Genomic DNA, 26,173 nt, shown 5'->3' with positions numbered 1-26,173 from the left:
ATCGCCGCGATATCCTGTGCGGATGCTTTCGTAACTGATCGAAGTTACGAAATTGACTTCGCCCTTTCGGCGTACACGCTGCCTGTCGAATACTTTGGAATTCTAAAGTTCACCAGATTCGACTCGAGAGATGCACTTGGCAGAAGAACGAACCGTGCTCGCACGGCAGACGAGGGAAGCATTTTTAGTGAATAAAATAGCGAATAAATTGAGGTAAGTAGGACATGATGCATTAGATGTGTATTAAAAATAAACGTATACACCGTCGGATTGTCGGGTGTGCACGGACTCCGCTCGCTACAGCGCGGTGCACTGTACCGAGGAAGTCGGCACAACTGCAAATGCATATTTTATTAGAGGTTTTTCATTCATTCACCGCTACCGGTTTCAGCGTTGAGCTGCGCTGAACTCTGTGCGAATTGACAGTGGCGTTCGCATTTCACTTTCACGAACGAAAGTGACACTCGCGCGAGCGATGCACCGCCGAAAAGTGTGTCACTGAACTGCCGCAGAATCTGGAGCACGTTCGCCGATCCTGCTGCGTCTCTTTGTGCCGACCACAAAGGCTCATTTGGGCGGCTGCCGTTGACCGGTTCTAAATCTGCGTTTCCTCAACGGTCAACGGGGTTCTTTATTCTCGCGTGTCGATCGCCGACCGTAAACAACTGTGTTACGGGCGCGAAAAAAAAGGACTTAACTTTATTACTCACGGCGGTGACGACGGGTTTATTAACTACAATAGCTGACGCTGACGGGAACCCGCATTCTGCGCAACAAGTGCAACGACTTAGGGCATTAATCACCCCGTAGCAGTGGATGTGCCATACTCGGAAGACACGGTAATTACTTGCAGCGGGTTTACAAAACAGTGTCAACCGCGCTGCTGCAATCTGCCTGCCGAGTTCAACGCGCCCCACAAACGGTCCCAAAGTTGTCAAAATAGCTCGAACATGACGAGCTTTATCCCCGCGGGTCGTAAACAGGAACCGCGCCTGTCAGCGTGTGACTTAAGTACCTTGTCCACCACCTTGAGTGGCTTGTTTGCGCGGTTGCATTCTCGACTTACGCGGCGGCCGCGTAATCAAGGCACTTTCGCTTTCAAGCGAGGGACGCTCCTCCTAAGCTGCCACTATCAGCCGCTATCGCTGCGAGGACTCGGCAGTCAGTCACAGCCTAGTTGCGGAGCCCGGGATATAGGTCAAAGCTGCTTGTTTTGATAGAGAGCGAGAGGCTGCCAACTCCGCACAACTGCTGCCAAGTGCATCCGTGCGAAACTTTCCCTTTCCGCGGGGTACTCCCCCGGTACGAAACTGTCTCTGCGCGATGTCGTCGCGTTGGAGAAGCCAAAACGTATAATTTAATGCTTCCAGCAGCTGCACCGATGCGGGTTCCGATGCATTAGATTAGCGTTTCACTCTCACTGCTGCCATGACTGGGGCAAGAGTAACAAGAGACAAAGTGGTGCGGTGATCACTGCATATAATGGTAATGGTAATGGATAAGTTCTCCTTCGCATCGGTTGACGCGACGACGACAATCATCCTCATTTCTGCAAATATCGCATCTCGGGACAGACTCCGAGAGACTCGGTTTTGGATCAAGGTCTGCGACATCGTCGACGCGCACGCATCGCTGACAACGACTTCGACAGCTCGCTACCTTGCGCCTTCAATCATCCGGCGGGGTCCGGAAAAGAAAGCATCGTCAACTCTCAACAACAACATCTCCAACTCATAGCTCAAACCGCTCAAACTTCTCATCGATTCAACGGCTATTATTACTATTCAACCAATGCTGCTGCTGCGCTACCGCCTCTAACCTGTCGCGTCTTCAACCTCCGCACATGCAGCTCCGACTCCACCACACTATCTTTCTCTCTTTTACTGCTATTATTTATGTATATCTTGCTGTAATACAATAAGCCTTGACCCACTTTGTAGGCTCGAACTCGCGACTGCGGCGGCGACGTTCCTCCTCCAACTCCCTTCTCCGCTGAATACGCCTCTGCTGTTACCTCTGTGTTCAACTCCACCGATGACTGACTCTGACTGACTGACTGTGTTGTTTTCTTCGTGCTCTTTTGCCTACCCCGCGCGCGTCCAACTCCGAGCTCTTTTCGGTTGTGTTGTGTGCATTCATATTCATCAGCGACGTTTTTGATGTAATTTAATCAGACACCTCGCCGCTACCTTCTTCACGTTCCCAATCGTGATTTTCGGATCTTTTGTTTTGCGAGGAACTGACCGCCTGAGCTCGGTGGTGGTAGTGGTGTGTGTAGCAGTTGGTTGACCTTCCCCGCGCGAAGACTTTGGATGACAAAACAGCGGAAAGTCAGCGATTTGGGAACCGGTTTGCGCGTTCGGACGGCCAAATTTGCATGACGGACGGAGCCGGGGCAGTAGCGAACGACAACAATTTATCACTTTTATTGGTCAATAATCGATCGAGCTGGGAGGGAAATGTCGCGAAGTTGCGTGTCTGTGGACGTGTTCCGTTGGGCTGTGACGTGATCTGTTGTCGGCACAAGTTGTAATCTCTGGTTAGTTTGCAATAGGCAATCAAACGTCAAAATTACCCCCCACTAGAGGGCGCTGAAACTTGGGGTGATGTTTTCATTATAACCTACAGCGAGTAAGTTGGTTTGAAATTTGAAATTGTTTTATTTCATCATAAAATCGACATTAATAGCAAATTATACCATTTTCAGGTAAGAAATAAATAGCTTAATTGATATAAACGAAAATATTTTTGTGATGGCCGATCTAACCTGTTCATTATCTGATTCAAAATAAGGGAATGTTTTAATCAACCAAAACCTAACTAATCAATTGAGAATGTAGATTATTCAAGTGGACAAATATTTTTTAAAGTCACTTCTACCATAAAAGCAAAGCTCTGCTTGAAAAATGGTAATTGGAATGATTTTCAAAATTAGCAATCTAACCTCATTCTCGCGTTTTCAATCCGGATCTCAGAATTTTCAATGAAAAAGGCAACTTAGCAAAAAAATCAAAAAGTCAATCGATAGAACTTTTTATTTCTTACCTCCTGTTAAGTTTATTTTATTCCAAAAGATCAATTTTCTTTTAAAAAACCTTAAAACAGTTTTCACTCGCCTTTGCACTTATCGCGCAAAAACGTAAACGTAACCTTGCGCCAAAGTTCTCCTACTCGAATGTAGGTGGCGAATCGAGTTTTTAGCTTTGGTTTTGGGGGCCTATACGTCGTAACAGCCATCGCGACCTCCGACGCTTATTTGATATTTTCTTTGAATCAAATCAAAAATTCATTGTTTTTCAGTAAAAAGCTGGGTGATGAATAGAGAGAATGCGTAACGTAATTTTCGAATGATCCCACTTTGTTTACATCTACAAAGTAGGAGGCTGTTTAAGCACAACAATGACTTTTTTCTTACTGGTAATAGAGCTTTATGACGTTTCGCGTACGCACACTAGCGCACGATTTGATCAGCTAACAAAATTTAACCTCACTTTATTTTCGTGTACGTACACGCAATCTATACGCACGTAGATTACTCTATTGAGCTGTTTTTTAAACAGTAGTATGTGTTTTAATTTGTCTAGTATTTGACATTATTTTTTCTTTTTAACGGGTGACGAAGAACTGCGGCGAGAGTGTCATTCTGCGATGTCGCAGATAGATTCCCTGGCTGATTTTGGAATTCTGCAGCCCTTCCTGGTCCAACGAAAAACATCGCTAATTCTAGCGAAGCTAATGAAAATAGTAGATTTTCACTAAACCAGGTTTTCAAACGGAATCAAACAATATAGACAACTTCTCGATGGATACAACCGCATCGATTCCATAAACAATTCCATTTATAATTATAAAAAACAAGCCTTACCCAAAAACTTCGTCTTTTCCTTTTTTCGTTTGTTGACGTTTTTAACTTTTTCTGTTTATTCAGCCTCCTGTGATCAAAAATCGATTTCACGTAACTTTTCCTATACAATCTGCAGATTTTTCGGAATCGGTTCCAGAGTGGTCAAAGTTCTCACTTTTTGGCGTAAGAACCTTCCTTGGGCTTATACAAACCCAACGCAACAAAAAGCACCTCGATCCGACTTTCCGTATTGAACTGATTCGCGTTCGAACAAAACCGTCGAAATTTTTTATATATATAGATGACGATCTCGCCTTCAACTTTCTTAAGATTTCTTGACTTTAACTCCAGGTCCTCCAAAGCCACACATTTTTCATTCTTGAAAAAAACCATTTTTAATGATCGAAAACAATACTCTCTACTTTTGGCGAACAGTAAATTGGTTCCACTTTGACAGTTCAAAATTGAGGCCGTTTTGCGAACCACTCTTCAGCACCCAGGTAAAAAGCATTTAGAGAATGTGCAGATGAACAATTCAAAGCATTTTTGAATTTGATAATTCGTAAATTGATCAAGAACCGATCAAAAACGGCTTTGTTTACAACTGGCGCTTAGGACCATTCGTTTTGAGTTTGACAGTTCATCTGTGAACGCACCCCGATGAAGATTTGAAGTCCCCAGCCGTATTGGTAAACTGATTTCGGTAGAACAGTGGTTGATTTTTTTTTAAATAATTCATTGGCATCGAATTGTCAAAAATCTACCAAATCATCCACCACATTGATCGCACAAAAAAACTGTGGTAGAAAAGTCTAGCAAAACAATGTAATTGGGCTAATGTCGAAGTGTAAACAAAGAGTCTATCCTACTCGTTCCTAATGTAAATCTACCTGCGTTGATCAAAATCAGTTTAACAATCCCACTCCAATGGTAGTTTAAAACTGTGGACTAGTTGCAATCGCCTCCAGATCGTGTTGAGTTTGACAGTTCATCTATGAACGTGGATAAGTTTAATCTCAGGTTAGTTTTCAAATGGTCCTGAGCGCCATTTGTAAACAAATCCATTTTTCGATCAATTTACGAATTATCAAAACTAAGCAGAGTAATCGAATCCAGATCGTTTTGAGTTTAACAGCTCATCTGTGAACGCATTCCAATAAAGATTTGAAGTCTTAATGATCGCTTATCCAGCTTTTTAAACGAAAATGGCGTTCGAATGGTGAACGCACGAAATGTCAAAATCACGCAGTGGTACCAACATTACGAAAAAAGTGTGGCATGGCATGACAGAAGCATTTTTTTCTAATTTTGGTGCTACTGCGCGATTTTGACATTTCGGACGTTCAACATTCGAACGCCATCTTCGCTTAAAAACCTGGATAACTTGGAAAAGTTGTTAAGGACTTCAAATAGTTTTGGGTTTGACAGTTCATGCGTGAACGTTCTCCGATGAATATTTGTAGTCCACTGACATAAAAACTGCGAACGTACCCCAAACGAGAGGCCGTTTGGAAATGCTCGTTTGTTTGATCTTTCGCGCATTTCTGCCCGTCATCTCCCTCCCAAATCTCTCAAGTTTCGCAATCCAAAAAACGTCTGCCCACGTGGTGATTGAACACGTCCCCAAACGGGACCTGTCACCTCTCGTCAAAAGTCGTCGCCACCCACCAGGTCGGCGCGCGTATGTTTTTCTTCTCGGCCCTTCGAGAAAAAACAAACACAAACAACCAAACAAACTATCACTTATCGCAACCGGCCGCGTGAAATCTGTCACGTTTGTCCTCGTCCCAGAATCGGCGTGACAACCAGCGGCACGTAGCGGCCTTTTTTTTATTTTCAGAGACTGTATAGGAAATTTCCCAATCGCGCGCGCTCACCATTTTGGCGGTCACGTGGCCCTTAGTTTTCACTAAACCTGTACGGATTCCGTGTCCGGAACGGAAATTAAATTCTACCGCATAAACAGTTTCACGGTTCTTCACCTTCGCGCCAACGGCGGAGAGAAAGGGAACCCGCAAACAAATCAAACATTAATTAATTTTCCTTGCAACTTCTCAGCTTTCGCCGCTTCCAATGTCAGAGCTTTTTCCCGGCGAGCTGTGAAAAGCGCGCGCGCCTGTGATGATGGTTTTCCGTCAAAATCCAGAAGTTCGTTTACTCCCTAATAAAATCACAAACAAAATGGCGCTCACTTTCATCCCCACCCACCCCCGACTCCGACGTGGCATAAACGTCTGCTTAATTAAACACTGAATAAATAATTAAAACAAACTTTAATTCTGATGCTACTCCCCTCCCCGATGCCAAACTGGCGAAAAACCAAAAGGATTTCGCACTCCTCCCTCACAACCCAGGACATGGCGCGCCATCTGGCAGCATAAACAAAGCTCCATAACCGGGTCGTTCCGCCAGCATTACAGGCAGACCGAAGGCGATGACTTTCGGTTTCGGTGCCAACAACGGAACACCCCGTTCGTTCTGTGGAAAAGAGCAGCCCTAAAGCATACATTTTATGCACTTTATGTGTGTGCGACTGGGAAAATGCATCCCCGGTTTTTTTTTTCTTTTTTTCCAGGAGCGAGTGTGGAAAAACAAAACAACAACGCTCTCATAAAAATAATCTACACTAAATCCCCCATGTGCGCTCTTTTTGGGGGGGCGCACACCGGGGGAGAGCGCAATTCGGGGGAGCGTTATTTCGGGGTTTGAGCGCAAACGGGGGGAGCGTTATTTCGGGGTTTGAGCGCAAATCGGGGGAGCGTTATTGCGGGGTTTTGGCGTAAAATGGGGTTTTCTTTTTAAATGCACTTTTTTTACATATAAATGAAACATTTGTATAAGGGGTCATCCACAAAACACGGATAAGGGGCCATCCACAAATCTGGGTATCCAAGAACTCCCAGAAGTCATGTCCTAGATATCTACTTGATCAACGGGGGTCTATATGGGCGAACTAACCATCGGTATAGCTTCAGGTAGCTTCAGTGATCCACGATGGATACCCTTCGCCATGTTGGATTGTTATGGGTCCTCCAGGAACTCCCGGGAGTTATGACCTGATGATCTACCTGATCAACGGGGGTCTATATGGGTGAACTAACCATCGGTATAGCTTCAGGTAACTTAAGTGAACCACGATGGATATTCTGAGGCACGTTGGATTGTTATGAGTCATCCAAGAACTCCCGAAAGTGATGACCTGATGATCTACCTGATCAACGGGGGTCTATATGAGTGTGTTAACCATCGGTATAGCTTCAGGTAGCTCCAGTGAACCACGATGGATACCGTTCGCCATGTTGGATTGTTATGGGTCTTCCAGGAACTCCCAGGAGTTATGACCTGATGATCTACCTGATCAACGGGGGTCTATATGGATACATTAACCTTCGGTATAGCTTCAGGTAGCTTCAGTGATCCACGATGGATACCCTTCGCCATGTTGGATTGTTATGGGTCCTCCAGGAACTCCCGGGAGTTATGACCTGATGATCTACCTGATCAACGGGGGTCTATATGGGTGAAGTAACCATCGGTATAGCTTCAGGTAACTTAAGTGAACCACGATGGATATTCTGGGGTACGTTGGATTGTTATGGGTCCTCCAGGAACTCCCGGAAGTTATGATCTGATGATCTACCTGATCAACGGGGGTCTATATGGGTGTATTAACCATCGGTATAGCTTCCGGTAACTTCAGGTAACCACGATGGATACCTTTCGCCATGTTGGATTGTTATGGGTCCTCCAGGAACTCCCGGAAGTTATGACCTGATGATCTACCTGATCAACGGGGGTCTATATGGATACATTAACCTTCGGTATAGCTTCAGGTAGCTACAGTGATCCACGATGGATACCCTTCGCCATGTTGGATTGTTATGGGTCCTCCAGGAACTCCCGGGAGTTATGACCTGATGATCTACCTGATCAACGGGGGTCTATATGGGTGTATTTACCATCGGTATAGCTTCAGGTAACTTCAGTGAACCACGATGGATATTCTCGGGTACGTTGGATTGTTATGGGTCTTCCAGGAACTCCCAGGAGTTATGACCTGATGATCTACCGATGGTTAATACACCCATATAGACCCCCGTTGAGCAGGTAGATCATAAGGTCATCACTTTCGGGAGTTCTTGGATGACTCATAACAATCCAACGTACCCCAGAGTATCCATCGTGGTTCAGTGAAGCTACCTGAAGCTATACCGAAGGTTAATGTATCCATATAGACCCCCGTTGATCAGGTAGATCATCAGGTCTTAACTCCTGGGAGTTCCTGGAGGACCCATAACAATCCAACATGGTGAAGGGTAGCCATCGTGGTTCACTGAAGCTACCTGAAGCTATACCGATGGTTAATACACCCATATAGACCCCCGTTGAGCAGGTAGATCATAAGGTCATCACTTTCGGGAGTTCTTGGATGACTCATAACAATCCAACGTACCCCAGAGTATCCATCGTGGTTCAGTGAAGCTACCTGAAGCTATACCGAAGGTTAATGTATCCATATAGACCCCCGTTGATCAGGTAGATCATCAGGTCTTAACTCCTGGGAGTTCCTGGAGGACCCATAACAATCCAACATGGTGAAGGGTAGCCATCGTGGTTCACTGAAGCTACCTGAAGCTATACCGAAGGTTAATACACCCATATAGACTCCCGTTGATCAGGTAGATCATCAGGTCATCACTTTCGGGAGTTTTTGGATGACTCATAACAATCCAACGTGCCTCAGAGTATCTATCGTGGTTCATTGAAGCTACCTGAAGCAATACCGAAGGTTAATGTATCCATATAGACCCCCGTTGATCAGGTAGATCATCAGGTCATAACTCCTGGGAGTTCCTGGAAGACCCATAACAATCCAACATGGCGAACGGTATCCATCGTGGTTTACTGAAGCTACCTGAAGCTATACCGATGGTTAACACACTCATATAGACCCCCGTTGATCAGGTAGATCATCAGGTCATCACTTTCGGGAGTTCTTGGATGACTCATAACAATCCAACGTGCCTCAGAGTATCCATCGTGGATCACTGAAGCTACCTGAAGCTATACCGATGGTTAGTTCACCCATATACACCCCCGTTGATCAGGTAGATCATCAGGTCATAACTCCCGGGAGTTCCTGGAGGACCCATAACAATCCAACATGGCGAAGGGTATCCATCGTGGATCACTGAAGCTACCTGAAGCTATACCGATGGTTAGTTCGCCCATATAGACCCCCGTTGATCAAGTAGATATCTAGGACATGACTTCTGGGAGTTCTTGGATACCCAGATTTGTGGATGGCCCCTTATCCGTGTTTTGTGGATGACCCCTTAAACAAATGTTTCATTTATATGTAAAAAAAGTGCATTTAAAAAGAAAACCCCATTTTACGCCAAAACCCCGCAATAACGCTCCCCCGATTTGCGCCAATAAGAGCGTTATTTGGGGGGAGCGTTATTTCGGGGTTTGAGCGCAATTCGGGGGGCGCAAAACGGGGGAGGCGCAATCGGGGGGAGCGTATTTAGGGGATTTAGTGTAATATCTAACCTCACTCTTTGTGGGTGACCCTAGGGAAACCCGAGTTGAAATCTGTTGTGAAAAATAACACAATTTGATAAAATTTTGGAAACGCTTTTGTTAATTTTGACACAACAAAACTCAAAACAAAGTTTGGATTAATGCGTGAACGCACCCTTCAAATAACAAATTTTGTTCCCAACCAAGCTCTAACAAGCTCTGTTCCCTTTCGTTCCCTCATTTTACTCGGGGAACCTTATGCAACGCCAGGGATTCGCCCCTTTTTTCCGAGGTGAGGGTGTCGCCGGGAAACCCCGGGCAAATAAAATGCAGCTTTATGAACGGGGTCCCACTGGTTGGTCGGAACTGTTTATGTTTATGCTGGAAGGGGTACGGGGAAGAGGCAGGAAAATAGAGGGAAATTACAAAATGAAACACACAGATGTAACCTACCTCACAGAGTGGGATGTAAAGCAGCGGCGGGGGTGGAGGAATCGGTGGCAAAAAGGGATTTTCTTTTGCAAATAATTGCTCAACCATTAAGTTGTCACACGGGGTGGACTTCTTTTTTGCTGCAGAAAGGTTGGCTGGACAGAAATCGCGTTGGCTTCTGTGAACGAACTCCAGCAGGTTTTAGTACCGAGACTTATCTTGGAAAATCCCAAAATAAACGAGGTTGCTTAATTTTGAAAAGTATTGTTTATTTTTTGGCATGAAGCTATGAACGTACCCCGTCTGAATCTTTTTTTTAGAAGCCTAATTATAATTTAGATTTAAATAAAACTGAAAACGATAAATTTTACTGAAACTCCTTGTAGATCAGACAAGAATTCATGGAGAACTTTATTCGTTAGTTGCTAAATCTGTGAACGTACCCCTTGAATAACCTTCTGGTAGTTTCTAGTTCATGTGTACAATAAATTATAAAGCAAAGCTCGGGAAAAACGGAAAATCCTAGTTTCAAAAACAGGTACTCATCACCCTCAACAACGTGCGCTCAATCTTAACGTGTGACAAATATGTCAATCTCTCAAGTACCAACCTACGCGCTGCCGTCCCAACTCAAGTGCACCCTCCTGTGCCAATCGCCCGGAGCATCGCCGAGGAGACAAAATCGATCTAATCCTTCCGTTCATCGCGCTCAAATCCACCTCCGCGCGTCTTATCATCCATCAACAAATTACTCAACCCCCCCACCGTCGACGACGACGACGACGTAACTCGATGAAGAAAGGTGATAATTCAGTCAATCATTGTCAACGAATCGAAGTGAATCCTTGTCCGACCTCCTGGAAATACTCCCGGTATGCACCCCAGTGCTGCGAACGCACCCCTTCCCCTCGAAGTAACTCCCGAGGTAATAACTTAAATACCGCGAAAAGCTCCCCGGGTCCCGCTGTCGATTGGTTGTTGTTGGTGGTAGTCGCTCGGTCGCTTGCCTCACAACCATTCAGAAGCAGAAGCACCGGGAGGACCACAACAGCGAGCGTCGTCCTCGTCATCGTCCTCGCGCCGTCGTCGTCGTTGTAGTCTAGCCATATTGATCCGTTTGCCACCCAAGCCAGGGTCCTTCCCTTGTTCCAAGTCCTGCTGTCAGCTACAGCTACCAAATGGAAGGATTTTCACTTTTCTCGTAGTTTGCACCCACCTCCCAGCACCCCGAACTGCCTGCCTCCCAGCCAAGAAGTCAGCCAACGAGAGTGGTGTGGAAAGTATTTTCACTTTCACTAGCCCCAGCCCCACCCCACCAAGCTCCCCGCCGAGCAGTGCTGACTAAGCTGATGTACACAACGACATATGTTTGCTGGCAACGCTTGTGACGAGGCAAAAAGCGAGCGAGCTTTTGTGCGGCGATGGCGAACGGAAAAACCAACCGGCGACGACGATGATGATGCCAGGATGGCAGGAAAAGCTTATCTACATCCGGCCAACCGGAGTTCCAGAATGGCGTTTTTTTGTGTTCTTGCACAGAAAGTGATGCTCCCCCCCAAAGCGCTTTGATGTGGCATGTAAGTGGCGTGGCAGACGGGAATGTCGCGCGGATTTCTTTAAAAAAAAACATGGGTAGACGTTGAGTAAGCTTTGGTTTATTAAAATGCGTCATTTAATGCCCATCAAGAATATTAGAAGTGAGCCGAAACGTTGGGTTATTGAAAAGCAAACAGATTTTTTAAGGCAAATGAATATAACATTGTAATGTTTTCAGATATTTTTCTTAATCTATGATTTATATAAATATATATTTATAGAAATCTGTGAACGTACTCCGATTGAAAAATGTATATAAACATATTTGTTCACTCCAAAACATTTTTTTTTTCGTCTTAAAAATACTGTACAAAAGTTAGTTTTGATCAAAGAAAATTGGTTGCAAGACATCTGTGAACGTATTCCATACCAAACTTACAATACCCTTTAAGAAGATTAGAAGTGAGCTGAAACGTTTGGTTATTAAAAAGTAAACCGATATATTTGAAGCAAATGTAATGTTCTGGAAAAGTTGGTTTCAATGTGTGGTTATTCAATCTATTTTTTTACATCTGTGAACGTGCTCCAACTGAATAAATTTTATAAAAAAAAATCCTCCAAAAATCTTCGGAAAAAATACTGTTTAAATGAGATTTTTTATCTGAATCAATTAGTTTTTAAACATCTGTGAACAGATTCCAAAACAAACTTACCATACTCTTTAAGAAGATTTGAAGTGATATGTGATTCAAGAACTTTGGTTTCTGGAAATCTGTGAACGGATCCCTTAAAAACTTATCATACCCTTTACGAAGTTTAGAAGTGAGTCGAAACCGGCACATTGTTATGTTTTTATCTCAATTTGTTTCAATGTATTTTCGACTGTGAACGTACTTCATTTTATGAAATAAAAAAAAAACATTTAACAATTTAACCGCAAAAAAATCATTTTTTTTTAACATTAAAAAAACGATTGATTAAAAAAATTATTTTAGACATCTGTGAACGGACCCCAAAACAAACTTATCCTTTAAGAAGATTGGAAGTGAGCCGAAACGTTGGGGTATTAAAAAGAAAACCGATTTATTCCAAGCACACGAACACAACTTAATAACATTTTTAAACTATCGGTTTAACGTACTCCAATTACAAAAATATCGGAAAACGATTTTGTTTTCCTCCAAAAAATCATTTCCTCGTAAAAAAGACTAATTTGTTTCTGGACATCTGTGATCGGATCCCAGAACAAACTTATCATGCTCTTTAACACCTAAACTCCCAAGCTCGAGAAAAGGGGGGAATAGCCATACAAATTCCCCCTTTTTCTCGAGCTTGGGAGTTTAGGTGTTAAGAAGATTAGAAGTTAGAAAATTGAATTTTTGGAATTGATGTTTTTTTATATTTCTTAAAACGGAGTACGTTCACAGATTAAAAATGCATTGCTTTTTTAATCTGTGAATGTACTCCGTTTTAAGAGATATAAAATACATCAAATCCAAAAATTAAATTTTCCTTCTTAAAAAATGGAAAAAACATCTGTTGATCCAAAAAGTTTGATTTTAAACATCTGTGAACGGATTCCAAAACAAAATTACGTAAGATAACACATAAATCTTGAGTAAAATTTAACCCAATCGAAGTTGTGTTGTACTGTTTCTTGATTTATCGAAAATTTAGACGAATCTATGAACGTGCACCATTATGTTTTTGGAAAATTCAAATCTATTTAACCAATAAAATTCCAATTTTCGCAACGATGACTGTTTCGAACATTCCTCGCCAGTAATTGCTCAAAAATTGTTCCGACAAAGTTCTCTGATTTACTCCCACGCCCGAATTTCCACAAATTGCCAACCCACACTCTTCCCGCCCAAAACCGGACAGTTTTCCCGCCCAAATTTCCACACTTTCCCAACCACCATTATAATGTATATTTGTGCAACTCCGCCGCGTCTGGGAAAACTAATTTTCCACACACCCCAGCACTTTTGCTTTCTTTCGATTCTGCCGAATCGTTTAGTTGAGGAGGTCGATTTCCCACAAACAACCGTGCGTCTCCACTGAACGAGCTTGGGTTGGGGAAAATCTACCCTCTTTTCTTGAAAGGTGGGGGGGGAGTAAAAGTCAAACCATCTGTTGCTACCGATTATGCTTGCGTAGCTTGCGCCCCGGAGACTTTCGAGGGGGGAAAGAGCATAAAATTTGCGGCGTTGCGTATGTGTGTGTGTGTTTGTGTGCTCGTTCCGATTATTATGTGCGTTGTGTTGAGTCAAATATGACGAGAGTTCGTTGGAAACACTGTGGGATTTTTAGGGGTGGACAAAGTTAAGCAAACATTGCCGAATTTGTGTCAAAATATCAACTCAGTAAAGTTTTTGAATTTTGGCAAAAAACTTTAAACTAGCATCATACTGAAGAATTTTGAAAATTCAGCAAATTTTGCTCAATTTGAGCAAACAATTTCAGTCGAATGCTTTTAGTAAATTATTTAATTTCTGCTCATAGCAAAATTAGCTGAATATTAGCGAAAAGATCAGATGATTCAGTTGTTTAATTTCGTCTCACAGCCAAATTTGCTGAATTTGGGCAAAAAATGTTAGTCGAAGAATCCTAAATAAACTTTTTATTTCCCATTCAGTGAGCTCAAAAAAATATGGTTTTGTGAGATTTTCAGAGTATTCTAGAGTATTCTATAGTGCAACAAGAAGACCCCCGACAACAACAGGCCCTGTCGAACATTACATAAATCAGCAAATAATATCCGCTTTCTTCGCACCGGAAAAAAACCCACCGGCGAACCTCGCCAAAGAATTTCCCAACTTGTTCAACCTTTTCCCGGCTTTTCATCTCGAGAGCCCGGCCCAAGTATTCTTCAACATTTCCCCGAAAAGTGTTTTCCCCGTTGATGTTGGGCGCTTCCTCGTACTTCGCATTCCTGGCATTTCCTTCTGGGCTACGTATCTCCCAGCGGCTTGAGCCCGAAAGTTGCCTCTTCAAAAGGATTCACTCCAAAATGTGACGAGCCAGACAGACAGCCTGACGCGGCGCTTCTTTCAGGAAGAGTGAAATGAAATAGCTATCGATTTTCCACTTTTACTTTTGGCGCGGGGGGTCCTTGACTGACACGTGCTGCCAAACTGAGCACAAAATCGTGTGCAGGTTTGGGGAATTCCGCCGAGATAAGGACACATCATCGTTTCGCTATTAACACGATGTAGTTTGGACGGAAAAAAAGGGACATCCCCCTCCCCACCTGATTGACATCTCGCCGTTTGCCTGATGGACCGTTTTATTACCCGAAAAAAGGGTCCTCCGGGGCAGCGACCTCTTTGTCCGCTTTCCCACATATTTATTATTTATGTTGCGCCATTTTTCCCGACTCCGTGCTTTTTTTTTCATCGCGTTGCGCCATTTGGATAGAGTCGTCGACGACGCCCATTTCCATATTTATGAACGTGTCCCCCCGCCTCTCACACACATCCTAGCCCGGGAGTACAGCATAAAAAAGGTCCTTGTCGTCGTCGTCGCGCGATTAGAACGGCAAAAACGCGACCAAATTTGAATGGTAATTAAAATTTGCTACACGTGGACGTGCCCCAAAGGGGGGAGGGGCGGTGAACGGAAAATTATGCCGATTAGGATGCCAGACTGTGACGGGGAGTCGTAAATTTGAGGGCCAACTAGTGCAAGTGATAAGGTTTTAAGGAATTTTCCACTTGCTGGCATCGTTAAAAGCAGTCGAGAACGCTTCTGAGAACGTACCCCTCAACAATTAAAAAAAGAATATTGATAGAAATCAACTTTAGAAATTTAACAAACAAATGTGCTATTTTAGTCCTGACTGAAATCTCCTTAGAACGCCTGTCCAGGCCCACGTACACGCAGAAAAATAAAGCATATTTGAATCAACAAAACGTTTTGTTGATTTGAAAATCATGATTTTTGTTGAATCGACGCTAAACGTCAAAGCAGCTTTTTGAAAACAACAAAAGACATTTGTGGAATTGAGAAAATCAAGGTTTGTTTCAACGCAAAATTGGCGTATTTAACAAAAAAATTGTTGATTCAAACCTCGTACAGGCTGATTCTACAAAACATTTTTCTGCGTGTAGATTTGCAAAAGCTGTGAACGTACTCCATCTTTACATCAACAGTTAACTAGCAAAATTACGTTCAAATGAGGTCAAAACCCATAAATTCTATTGATTGAAAATGACCACCAATTAATTGCTCAAAAGATCACAGGAGTTCTGTGAACGCACCCCTAAAACTTGGAGTCATTACCCACACAAGAAAGTAATAAGAAAAGCTTCTGTGAACGTACTCCACAACAATAAAATACAAACTTTACTTATATAAATCTCAGTTGCATTCAGTTGTTCCTAGAAGGTCTCCCCAGGTAGATTAGCAACAGCTGTGAACGCACCCCACCCATACATCAATTGGGTACTAAAGCCCTATGTCATTTTTTATGTACAACGGTTAAAAACACGATTAAAAACCATTTCTGATCATTTTTTTTTTCATTTTAATGCAAAAAAAAAATTGACAAGACAACATTTTTTCGATGGATCAACTATGGTCCCCTTGGAACGAGCTGTCAAGTAGGACCTTTTCTGTCAAGAAGGGCCGTGAAGTTAATTTTTCAAAATTGAATTAAAAATCAATTTTAAATCCTTTGCGGTCGTTCAAAGGGTCATTGTACTCAGAAAAATAATCTTTATCGTTGTGAACAATAATATCACAAATTTAAGCTTAATTTTAGGACCCAATCAGCAAAAAAAAACCTCAGATGAAGTCCATTGATTGATGACCACCAATTAATTGCTCAAAAGATCACAAGAGTTCTGTGAACGCACCCCTCGAACTTGGAATCATTATCCCCACTTTTACAGTAAAACACACTAACTTTCGTCCTCGGTCCAAATCCAATTAAGCGAACAATTATTTCCCCCTCCAGTTGAGTTGGAAATGCCCCCAACCCCTCTTCACACCCCTGAACGCCAAAAGCCCTACTTAATTTCCATACCGACGCGCCCCTCGCGCCAGCGATATTTGGGCCCGAGTAAAGCGATCCCCAATTATCCTCGCTAATTGCGAACCAATTTTTCCGTTTTCGTCTCAAGGTTCAGAATTTTTCCACCACGCGGGTCGGAAAAAAGAGAGGTCATTTCCTTTCGTTTGATATTTCGTCCCGAAACGAAACTAGAACAATTTTGGGGAGTCACGAACTTGTTTGCTTTTATTACTGAATAATAATGCGAGCGCTTATAAAGTGACGCGAAAAGGGCGCAACGGAAGGGCGCTAACGCCCCCCAACTTGCCGTCTGACTGTCTGTCTGTCGGATGGCGCAGTCTACTATGACGGATGCAGTCGGTGACGATAAAATTTGACGATAACGATAATGGCGGAATAAAACTGTCGAAGAAGCGAATGGATTTTCTGATTTTCACTTTTGCGTGCGCGCCCTTTCAGATAAATCAAGAGGGCGTGTCGCCCCGCTTGAAAAGATGCTGCAAAAGTTGCTCGTAAAACCGAATCTTCAACCCGTCTAGACCCGTTGACTAACGATGGTTCTTCCGTTTCTTTTCCAGTGGACACCGAGATTCCGCTGCCGCCCCAGACGCCGAGTCCGCCCCCGCAGCAGCGATCCTCGGCGCACCACCACCACCACAACCACCACCACAGTCACCTTCATCACAGCAATGGGGGCCACCACCAGCAATCGTCCAGCAGCAGTTTGCTCGCCACCAGTCTCAGCCAGCAGTCGACCCAGCAGCACAGGCCCCTGCTCCACGGGCTGCTCAGCGGCACCCACATACCTCAGGCGCCCTACCACAGCCGGGGCTACAGCACGTCCAGCACAGGTCAGTGGGAACCGATAGAAACGGCCACACGGCGGCACCGAGTGGCCACCGAGTCTTAGCCGGAAGGAAGCACTTCTTTTTTTAATCTCAAGCACCCTTTCAAACTGTGGTGCGTCCATCGATTCCGCAACGCACCCGTCTTTTTCAGTTGCTCATTGTCCACGGTTTTCTGTTTTCAAGCCTTCATTAGCCAATGTTTATTTAAAACAGCAAAACTCGCCAATGCGTCGTGCCCAGGATTATGAATAACGTTGTTGGGATGTGGCCTCGGGCGTCCTGAAGGGCGGAGGTCGGGACGGGAGGTCCGGCGACGCGGATGATTGATGGTGTCTCTTCTCCGCGCTCGCAATGGACTTGTCAAAGGAAATGTGATTGCGCCATCAGGACTCGGGGCTGGTGGTCTTAGGAACAGGGAAGGACGATTGAGTTTGGACTGAATTTTTTTTTTAATTAAAATCAGAAAAAAAAATCTACATTTTAACGTTAATTTATTAACACATAATAAATTTCATACCAGAACATAACATCCAAATGCAAGACTGAGTTAAAATTTCTTGTACATATTTCAATTTCTAAGATAAATAAATTACAAGATTTCGCTTATTTGCCGAGACTCCTTAAAATCAAGCAAAACAATGTAAATGGGCCAATGTGGATTTGTAAACAAGCAGGCTGTCCTGCTCATGTCAGTGGATGTTTACATTTGATATGAGCAGGACAGCCTGCTTGTTTACAAGTCCACGTTTGCTCATTCACATTGTTTTGCTTGAAATAAAAGTCAACCTCTGGATGAAAGTTTGAAAAGATCTTGTCTAATTAAAAATCAATGCGAATCCTACAAAAAAAAAAAAAATTCAAAAGAACTTTTCAATTACAAATTGTTTAAAAATTAAAACAAAACAAGAACTCCAAAAGCAAACATTGCACCACCCTATGGTTTTGGGTCATATATGACTCCAGGGTTGCCAGGTCAAAATTGGAAAAAATCTTTCCAAGTACCAAATAAAACTCAGAGAAATTCTGGCAGACAAACATTTAATAATCATAAATTGGGAAGGGGAGGGAGGAAATGAGCTTTTAAATATCGATTGATTAAAATGATTTTCGGCCTCAAAAAGGTTGAATTTACAGTTTCATTAAAATACATATTTATTCTTCTTTTTATTTTCAAAACACCTCGTTTCAATCAAAAAGATGTTCAAAATTGACCAAAAATGTAAATCCTGTCGAATCTGTCAAAATCTTGCCAACATACAGGAAAATCTTTATTCTGATTAACACTTGAAATATCTGGCATTGCTAGATTTATCTGGCAACCACGTATTTAAATGACCCAAAAATCGATGTTTTCAAAAGTAGCCTGTAATTTTCGTTAGATCTTCAGAATAATTCTCCCATCATAGGTTAAAAAATATATTTTCTTTTTCTAATTTAGGTTTTAACTAGTTTTTCTCAAATCAGACGAAATTTTTCCTAGGATTGCAAATTCTTTTTTTTTTTGGATGAAATGTAATTTGAAAAAAATAATATTTTTTTGCATTTTTGCTATTATTTTTAATGATCTTATTCATTTTTCAATGTGGTCAAAAGAGTATTTGGGAAGATTTCTTAATGGTGAAGATTGCAATACTGCTATCATTGAAAAATTTGAAATTATGCTGAAACAAGTGTTTCAAGGAAAAAATAGTTCAGAAGTTGTATTAGAAACTATTCTAACACTCGATTTAGCCAAAAATTGGAAAAAAATATTTTTTTGATTATGGGCAGCAGCGATGGAATAATCATCATCAAAAGAAAATCTTTGGACGTTCATCAAGAGAAAAAATCCGAAGGGAGTATGGCTCTCCTCTCTCGCGCACGAAAGATCGGTAAAAAGAATCTAAAAAAATCATCATCTTGATTATTCGGCGGAACATCTTTTTCACTACTACACTTGCAAGTGTAACGTCACACGTCGAAAAATGACCTGTCACATTTTGTAGATGGGCAATGTGTGTAAACAAAGTGAAATAAATATTTTCAAGTGGTGCTGACAAGGAAATTCACAAAAAATCATCAGCAGATTGATTTTCTTGGAGAATTTCGGGAGCGATTTTCTTTTGCGTGATTTGCCTCCTCTCTCTTTCGCGGGTGAAGAAAGTTCGCAAGCGAAAATATTTTTTTTGCGATTATTCCATCCCTGATTGGCAGAATATTTTACTCAAAATAATGCCAATAATGAAAAATTTCAATTCTTTTAAATATGGATTGGTTTTCGAACCAAACAATTATTAAGTAAAAGAATGTTAAAAATTTTATAATCTTATTTAACATTTTTTATTATTCAGTGTTTGGAAATTGTATGACAAATAAAGCCATTGTAAATCTTATTTAAATTAACTGCCCTCCCCCTTCAAAACTAAAAAAAAAACTTTGGGCAAAAAAATATTGACGAAAATTTAAATTTCATCGTAAAAAAAATTACAATTCATTTTAAACTATTTTAAAACATCGTTTAACTTTTTTTCTCATTTTTAAGCAAAGGAAGCAATTTAAGACTTTTTGTAAATTTTAAATTTTCGGAGCAAAGATCGGAATCGGAAGATCGGAAAACGACATAAATCACCAGGAAAAAAATATTTTCATAAATTCATTGATATTTTGCAAATTTTGTGTAGTAGCATGACTTTGATAATGCATAAAGTATTTTGTGATTCTTTTGATTCAAAATATGGCAAATTTGGCTTGAAAATTAAAATTTAGTTTGTTTGGCTTAACATTTACTCAATTGCGAATGAAATTGTTTAAAACTCTTTGAATGGAAAAGAATGGGTTTTGATGTAATGAAAATTGTATGAAAATACTCAAAGAATAGTTCAAATGAACGTTTGAGATTATTACATAAATAAGCCGCTTAACACAAAGATAAATTATAAAAAAAAACTGATCAAATTTGAATGATTTCGCATTCGACATTTTTGAAGTTGATGTCAGTTAAAGCTTCAGTTTAGTCAAGGTATGATGAATTTGGACTCTCTGAACATGCCCCGAACTTTATTCTTTCGAAGGAAAATTACGTAAATTCAATTCTGTCAGTTCACTGTTTAGTAAACCGAAATCTATCATACTTTGACGAAAATGAAGCGTTTACTGATATCAGAAATGTTGAATTTCGATAATTATATGATAATTTGAAATGAAAATTGTTTTATTTATCCTAATAAAGAGATGTATTTTTTATATATATTTTACCTAACATTGATCTTTGGTTTGTTGAAATCTGAGCAAACCCAGCAAACCCTCAGAAATGTTTTTTTTTTTTTTATCTTGTTTAAAATAGAAATTTTGCTTTGACAAATTAACACGCCTAGTTATAGGAAAATTAGAAACAGGAAAATATTGTCAAAAATATCACAGGGAGTTAAAAAGTTAAAAAAATGATAATCACTGATTTTAACATTTAAAAAATCTAAAATTGAATTGACATCAATAAATCAACGATTTTAAAAAATAGTGAGTGTGAGTTTTGTTAACCAAACTTTTCAACAACACTGTCTCCAACCCTTCCGAAAACCATTCCTCACCACTTTCCAAACAAACACCCAAACATGAACTGACCATCTCCAGCTGGGACACCTCATTTCCGCCACGCATAAGCCACTGAAGAAATCCCTTTTGCTTACCACTCTCCGGAAAGAAAGAAGGCAAAAAAGAGGTCCGCGCTGATAAATCCCTCAACCCAAACGATCCAATTTCGAATAGTGTGTGTGTGCTAAAGGACCTCTCGTTCGTCCGTCAAGTTTTACGCACCACCTCGCCGGAACAATATCCGCGGCGGTCCCGCGAGCTAGTTCCGCGGTTCAAGACAATAAAAATAAAAACAGGGAAAAACTTTCTTTCCCTGCAGGCCCGCTCTTTTGATGAAGCGACCTGGTTTTTCCATCCTTTTTTGTTGTGTGAAAAAAAAGAACAAGAAGGTTGTTTATTATGCGGAATTATTACATGCGACGAGTTGTAATTATAAAAATCTCCGCACCCCCTTCCGCGTCCGTCCTTGCCGGAGTGTGGTTTAATCCTTGGAGAGATAGATCGCGAACGGCGCGCGATAGTCAGTGGCTCTTCGCGGTGAAAATATTAGGAAGAGGACATTCCTGGGCATTCGCACAATGGGAAAGGCCGGGGCTGAGCAGTTTTCCCCCTCTCGTGTCAGAACGCAGCAACTTACGTAATGCTTTCAACTGCTGCTGATGCTACCTTCCGTTCCTTCCGTTTAGCCTTTTTTTTAGTTTTTTGAATTTTTCTGAAAGGAAGGAAGAAAGGGAAAAAAATGCGGAACAAGATAATGAGCGGTCAGAGGGAACCCCCGGGGGTATGTCACTTGAATAGATATATCCAGAAGAAGGGAACGAAACGAGATGGGAGAGCTTGTTGAATTTATTTATTTTTATATGAGGAAATAAAAATAAAAGGGTTTGACGGAGCGTATCATCCTTGTTGGATGTGACCATCAGGATGGGCGCCGCCGCGCCGTCTCGGAAGAAACTCGTCCTCATTTATCCTGGCAGAGCTGGTTCTCGCTTGATGGCTCGAGATTTTGCTGGACATTTGAGAAGCGAGATGAGAGGAGGAAAAAAAACGTGGAAAACTTGACCTGGAATACCGGAAGGAAATCGAGACGGTAATTGGAAGGAATTCGGGAGATATTAATAATGATAAAGAGTATAAAACTAACCTATTTTGAAAATCTTCAATATTCGATAGCCAAAATGTGATCTTTTAAATTTATTTTATATTTTTCGTGAAATAGTAACAAAATAATTACAAACTGCACTGAATTTATTCCTAAATTAGCATGATCTTTTTCACAAAAATATTGATTTTAAAAAAAATCCATAATTTTTTAAAATATTCTAAGTTAAGACAAATCTAGAGTTTTTTTAAAGGTCCTGTGGTTTATATGTTTATAGAACCTTTTCAAAAAAAATCTAGAAATCTAAAATTGTTGCAGTATTGTATTTCAATTTCATAAAGAAAGTTCGAAGTACAGTCCAGACTCGATTATCCGAAGTTTCGAATCAAGAACAGAAAAAAATCGCATTTTTTTATTTTCTTGCTTTTAACATCAAATTCGAATTCTGCGACCCCATCTTAGTCAAATTTGAATGGTTGAATGCCTACACCCAACTGGCAGTCGCATGATTGTGATGCATGGCGGCATGAAAGTATATCAGAATCTGCATGAAAACTGTCCTCATGCATTTTTTGCGATATAGGGGTATGACATTTTTGCCCGTTACCGACAATTATCGACATTACCGACGGCTTTTTGGTTGTATTTCACAAAAAAAAAACACTTAGCAGAACGAGGATTGAACCACCAACTTCTTGGTTATTGATCCGACACGCTACCACCGCGCCATGGACGCTTGATGAAAAGTGAGTGAAAGAGCACCAACTTATGCTTCTCTTTGGAGTGTTGCTCGGGGACGGGCCAGCATTATATGTGTTGGTGAGAACTGCAGATCGCTGAAATTTTTACACGCGGGCAAAAATGATCTACGGGCTTGCTGCAAAAAATGTTATGAAATATGACATTTTCTGCAGCAAATCCAATGTTGCAGATTTTGAGATATATTTTTCCTTTGGGTGTAGGAAATTACAAAATTCACTTTTTCAATATTTCATCACCGCCATTTTGGTCGCCATCTTGGATTTAAAATTTCTATATAACTTTAGAGTAGTCTGGGGGTCATACTTAAGCTCGACAATCAAAAAGAAGACATCGAATTTTTTTTTCTTGATTCGATTATCCGAAGTTTTGATAATCCGAAGTGACAATTTTTCGAGGCCTTCGGAAAATCGAGTCTGGACTGTAATTAAGAACATAAAACATTGAAAAATTTCGCAATTATTTATGACATGTGCGAAACTGATATCAATTGAAATGGAACACCGGGAATTAAAGTAAGTAAGGAATTGAAGTAAAAAACAATAAATGAGCTAATTCTGGTTTTTCCTTTGAAAAAGTGTGTCATTTTTTAAAAGGATTTATCAAAGATACACAGTAAAAACGAAGTTCAATTATGGAAAGTTGAAAATTTTAATGGTTCAATATTAACTTTTTTCGATTTTCATAAACTACAATATATGTTTAATAAGTAATACTACACATTAAACTAAGTAAAATTGTTTTTGTTTACCAAAAGTAACTTTTTGAAAAAAATAATTATTGCTAAGTTATTTTTGTAAGAAAGGATCACAAATAAAAATCACTTTTAGCAATAAAAATTTAACCAATAAATATCGTGAGCTAAAAAATTTGCAACTTTTAAATGACACTGAGAAAAACTCATTTAAAAAAAAAGAACTTCTAGATGCTGCATTTGAGCAACCAGCATCGAACGATTTAAACATAAAAAAAAATAAAATTATGGCAAAATTTCCCAGATTTTCAAATCCATTTTTGATGGGTGCTTTTCATTGATAAAATATTTTGAAATAAAAAAAAACTTTTTTTGTTTTCAAAAAAAAACATCAAAATGCCATTACAATTTTTCAAAAAATGTGTTGAATAAGTTTTTTGTTTGAAAATTTGATTTTGAATCAAAAACTTATTTTTTTTAAGTTTTTTATGATTATTTTTTCAGATTTTTTAAATATATTTTTTTTAGAAATCATATTTCCGATACAAGATTTTACACCATACTAAACTCTAGCATAAAATATTAAAAATAATAAAAATACGTTTTAGGGATTTCAAATTTAAGTAAAAACAAACAAATTTACAGAATCAGGATTTTTTTCGTGTACATATTTTTTCTGATTCCTAATCATGTCCTACAAAAAAAAATCCTTCTCAAAATACAGAAAAAACAGCAAAATTATAGTGAGTGTATGGAAAAACTAATTATACAAAAGAACTTCTTTTGACATAGGAAATGCATGTACAAAGTTTCAACCAAAAAAATCGTTTTTCAACAAAATAATAATGATTTTTTTATGTTTTTTTTTAATTTTCAACAGTGTTTAAAACTACTAAAATTATTTTAATTTTCTGTTAATTTTCAACCTCAATTCTGATCAAAAATCATTTTTTAAACAATTCTAGTCTTGAAACTTTTAAGTGGTTTGACTAGATTTTATAGTTTAATGTAATTTAAAGGGGATCAACTTCGACCACGTTTTGACTAACATTTACATTATTTGACGTCAGTTTAGGTATTTTATATACAGTAGCTGAACCAGCCGCTGCTGGAAAACTTTATGATACAGATCTTTTTTTGATATTTTTGTTTCTGGCTTAGATTTTTTTTTGAAGCATTTTTTCAACTTATAAGCTAGTAATGGAATATGATAAAACACAAAAATTGAATAAAGAAATCAAGAAAAAATATTTTTAGAACTCAGAAGATTCTAGATAAGGCTTCAAAGAATCAGATAAAACAATAACTAAACAAGTAAAATGCATTAAAAAATACTAAAATTTAAGTAAAAAAAAAATTTAACTGGTAAAAAATACAAAATTCTATTTTTTTTGCTGCAAATTTATTTTAAATACTGCATAAAGTCAAATTTTCTGACAAAAATTTCAAAAATTTCAAAATTTTCCAATTTTTAAATTTTGAATTGAAATGATTAATTTTTAAGTCTTGACGTTTTATTGTCGTTTTAGATAAGAAGCAATAATCAACAAAATTTTCAACTGTTTTAACATTGATTCAATCTTTTCAAAAATCAAGTTGTTTGCTCTACCGCTTGACCTTGGCATTCTCTATTACATGGAGAAAAATGAGTTCCGAAAATCGTGAACAAGCGTTCATGAAATTGAGAACCTCGAACAAAGTATTCAAATTGCATGATACGTTTTTCCCACCTTGTTCGTGGTTCCCATTTTCATGAACGCTTGTTCACGATTTTCGGAACTCATTTTCTCCGTGTACAAGATTCCTATTTTTCAACATTTGGGTATCTTACATTTTTTTCGCCATTTTTTCATTTAGTTTAGAAAAATACAATTTTATTCACAAAATGAATAAATCAACAACCACTCAATAAAATTGAATTATTATTTTAAATGAGAATTGAATCGCATTTTTGCTTTTTTCAGTTCTTCAAGTAAAACAGTTTTCCCAAAAAATATCAAATCAAAAGGGGTCACACACGACATTGTATCTCAAGTTCACAAACAATTTACTCTCTTCCAAAGAAAAACCCCCAAAAAAAACGCAACGCAAAAGTGCCATCCTCGTCATTCCAAAGCAGCAAAGTTTGAAAACCGTATCTAATCGCTCGATTTGATGAACTGGTTTCACACCGGCCACCAAAATTCGCGCTCCTTATCCTTTCCGGAATCTTTCCTCTTTTTTTAAAAGAAGGAAGTGAAATCCTAGAAGAATATACACGTATAATAGTTCCAGTTGAGCGACGAACAAAAACAACAACCAACGGTCAGTTTGCGCCCGAAACTATCTCTACTCTTCAAGGCTCGTAAATTTATCTATTTTCATTTCTCACGAAAAATCTTCGTCAGCGAGATGACGATGATGATGGTCGCGCGGTTTGTTATTTATTCAGCGGTTCCCGGTTTGGTCGGCGCGAAGGGATTAGAAAAAAGGACACCTCGCGAGAGGGTTCATCCTTGAAACAGGAAGAAATGTCACCGTAATTTATTGCTTTTCGCTTGATTTGCATCGCGCGGTACAAAGTTGCCCTCGTCGTCCTTCTTTTGTGCCCGTTGGCCAGCGCGTAATTGATTCATCTGTCATTGCGCTGGAAACCCGTTTGTGCGGCCGGTGGAGATTTCACGTGGATCTCGCGCAGAGTGGTTTTGATGAGCTTGACTTGGATTTAATTGAGACAAGCGTGAAAAAGAGGCCGTCCGTAGATCCGTTGGAGACATTGTTGCGCGGCGATTGCAGTGAGCGATTCGACAGGAACAGCTGTCCCCGGGCAGCTGCAGTGTTTGTGCAATCCGGCTTGTCATTCAATATT

The 26,173-nt window shown here is 40.1% G+C and overlaps 1 protein-coding gene across 1 annotated transcript in view; it reads left to right on the top strand.

The window, feature by feature from the left end:
- LOC120432628 (ecdysone-induced protein 74EF-like) overlaps window positions 1–26,173 on the top strand; it is a 60,044-nt gene that overhangs the window by 12,841 nt on the left and 21,030 nt on the right. The window contains 1 exon segment of the mRNA XM_039597878.2: window positions 16,931–17,203. Coding sequence (XP_039453812.1) covers window positions 16,931–17,203 — 273 coding nt within the window.

The sequence above is a fragment of the Culex pipiens genome, chromosome 3 (assembly GCF_016801865.2).
Source record: "Culex pipiens pallens isolate TS chromosome 3, TS_CPP_V2, whole genome shotgun sequence".
Taxonomy (NCBI): Eukaryota; Metazoa; Arthropoda; class Insecta; order Diptera; family Culicidae; genus Culex; species Culex pipiens.
This window is presented reverse-complemented; position numbering and strand designations above follow the sequence as displayed.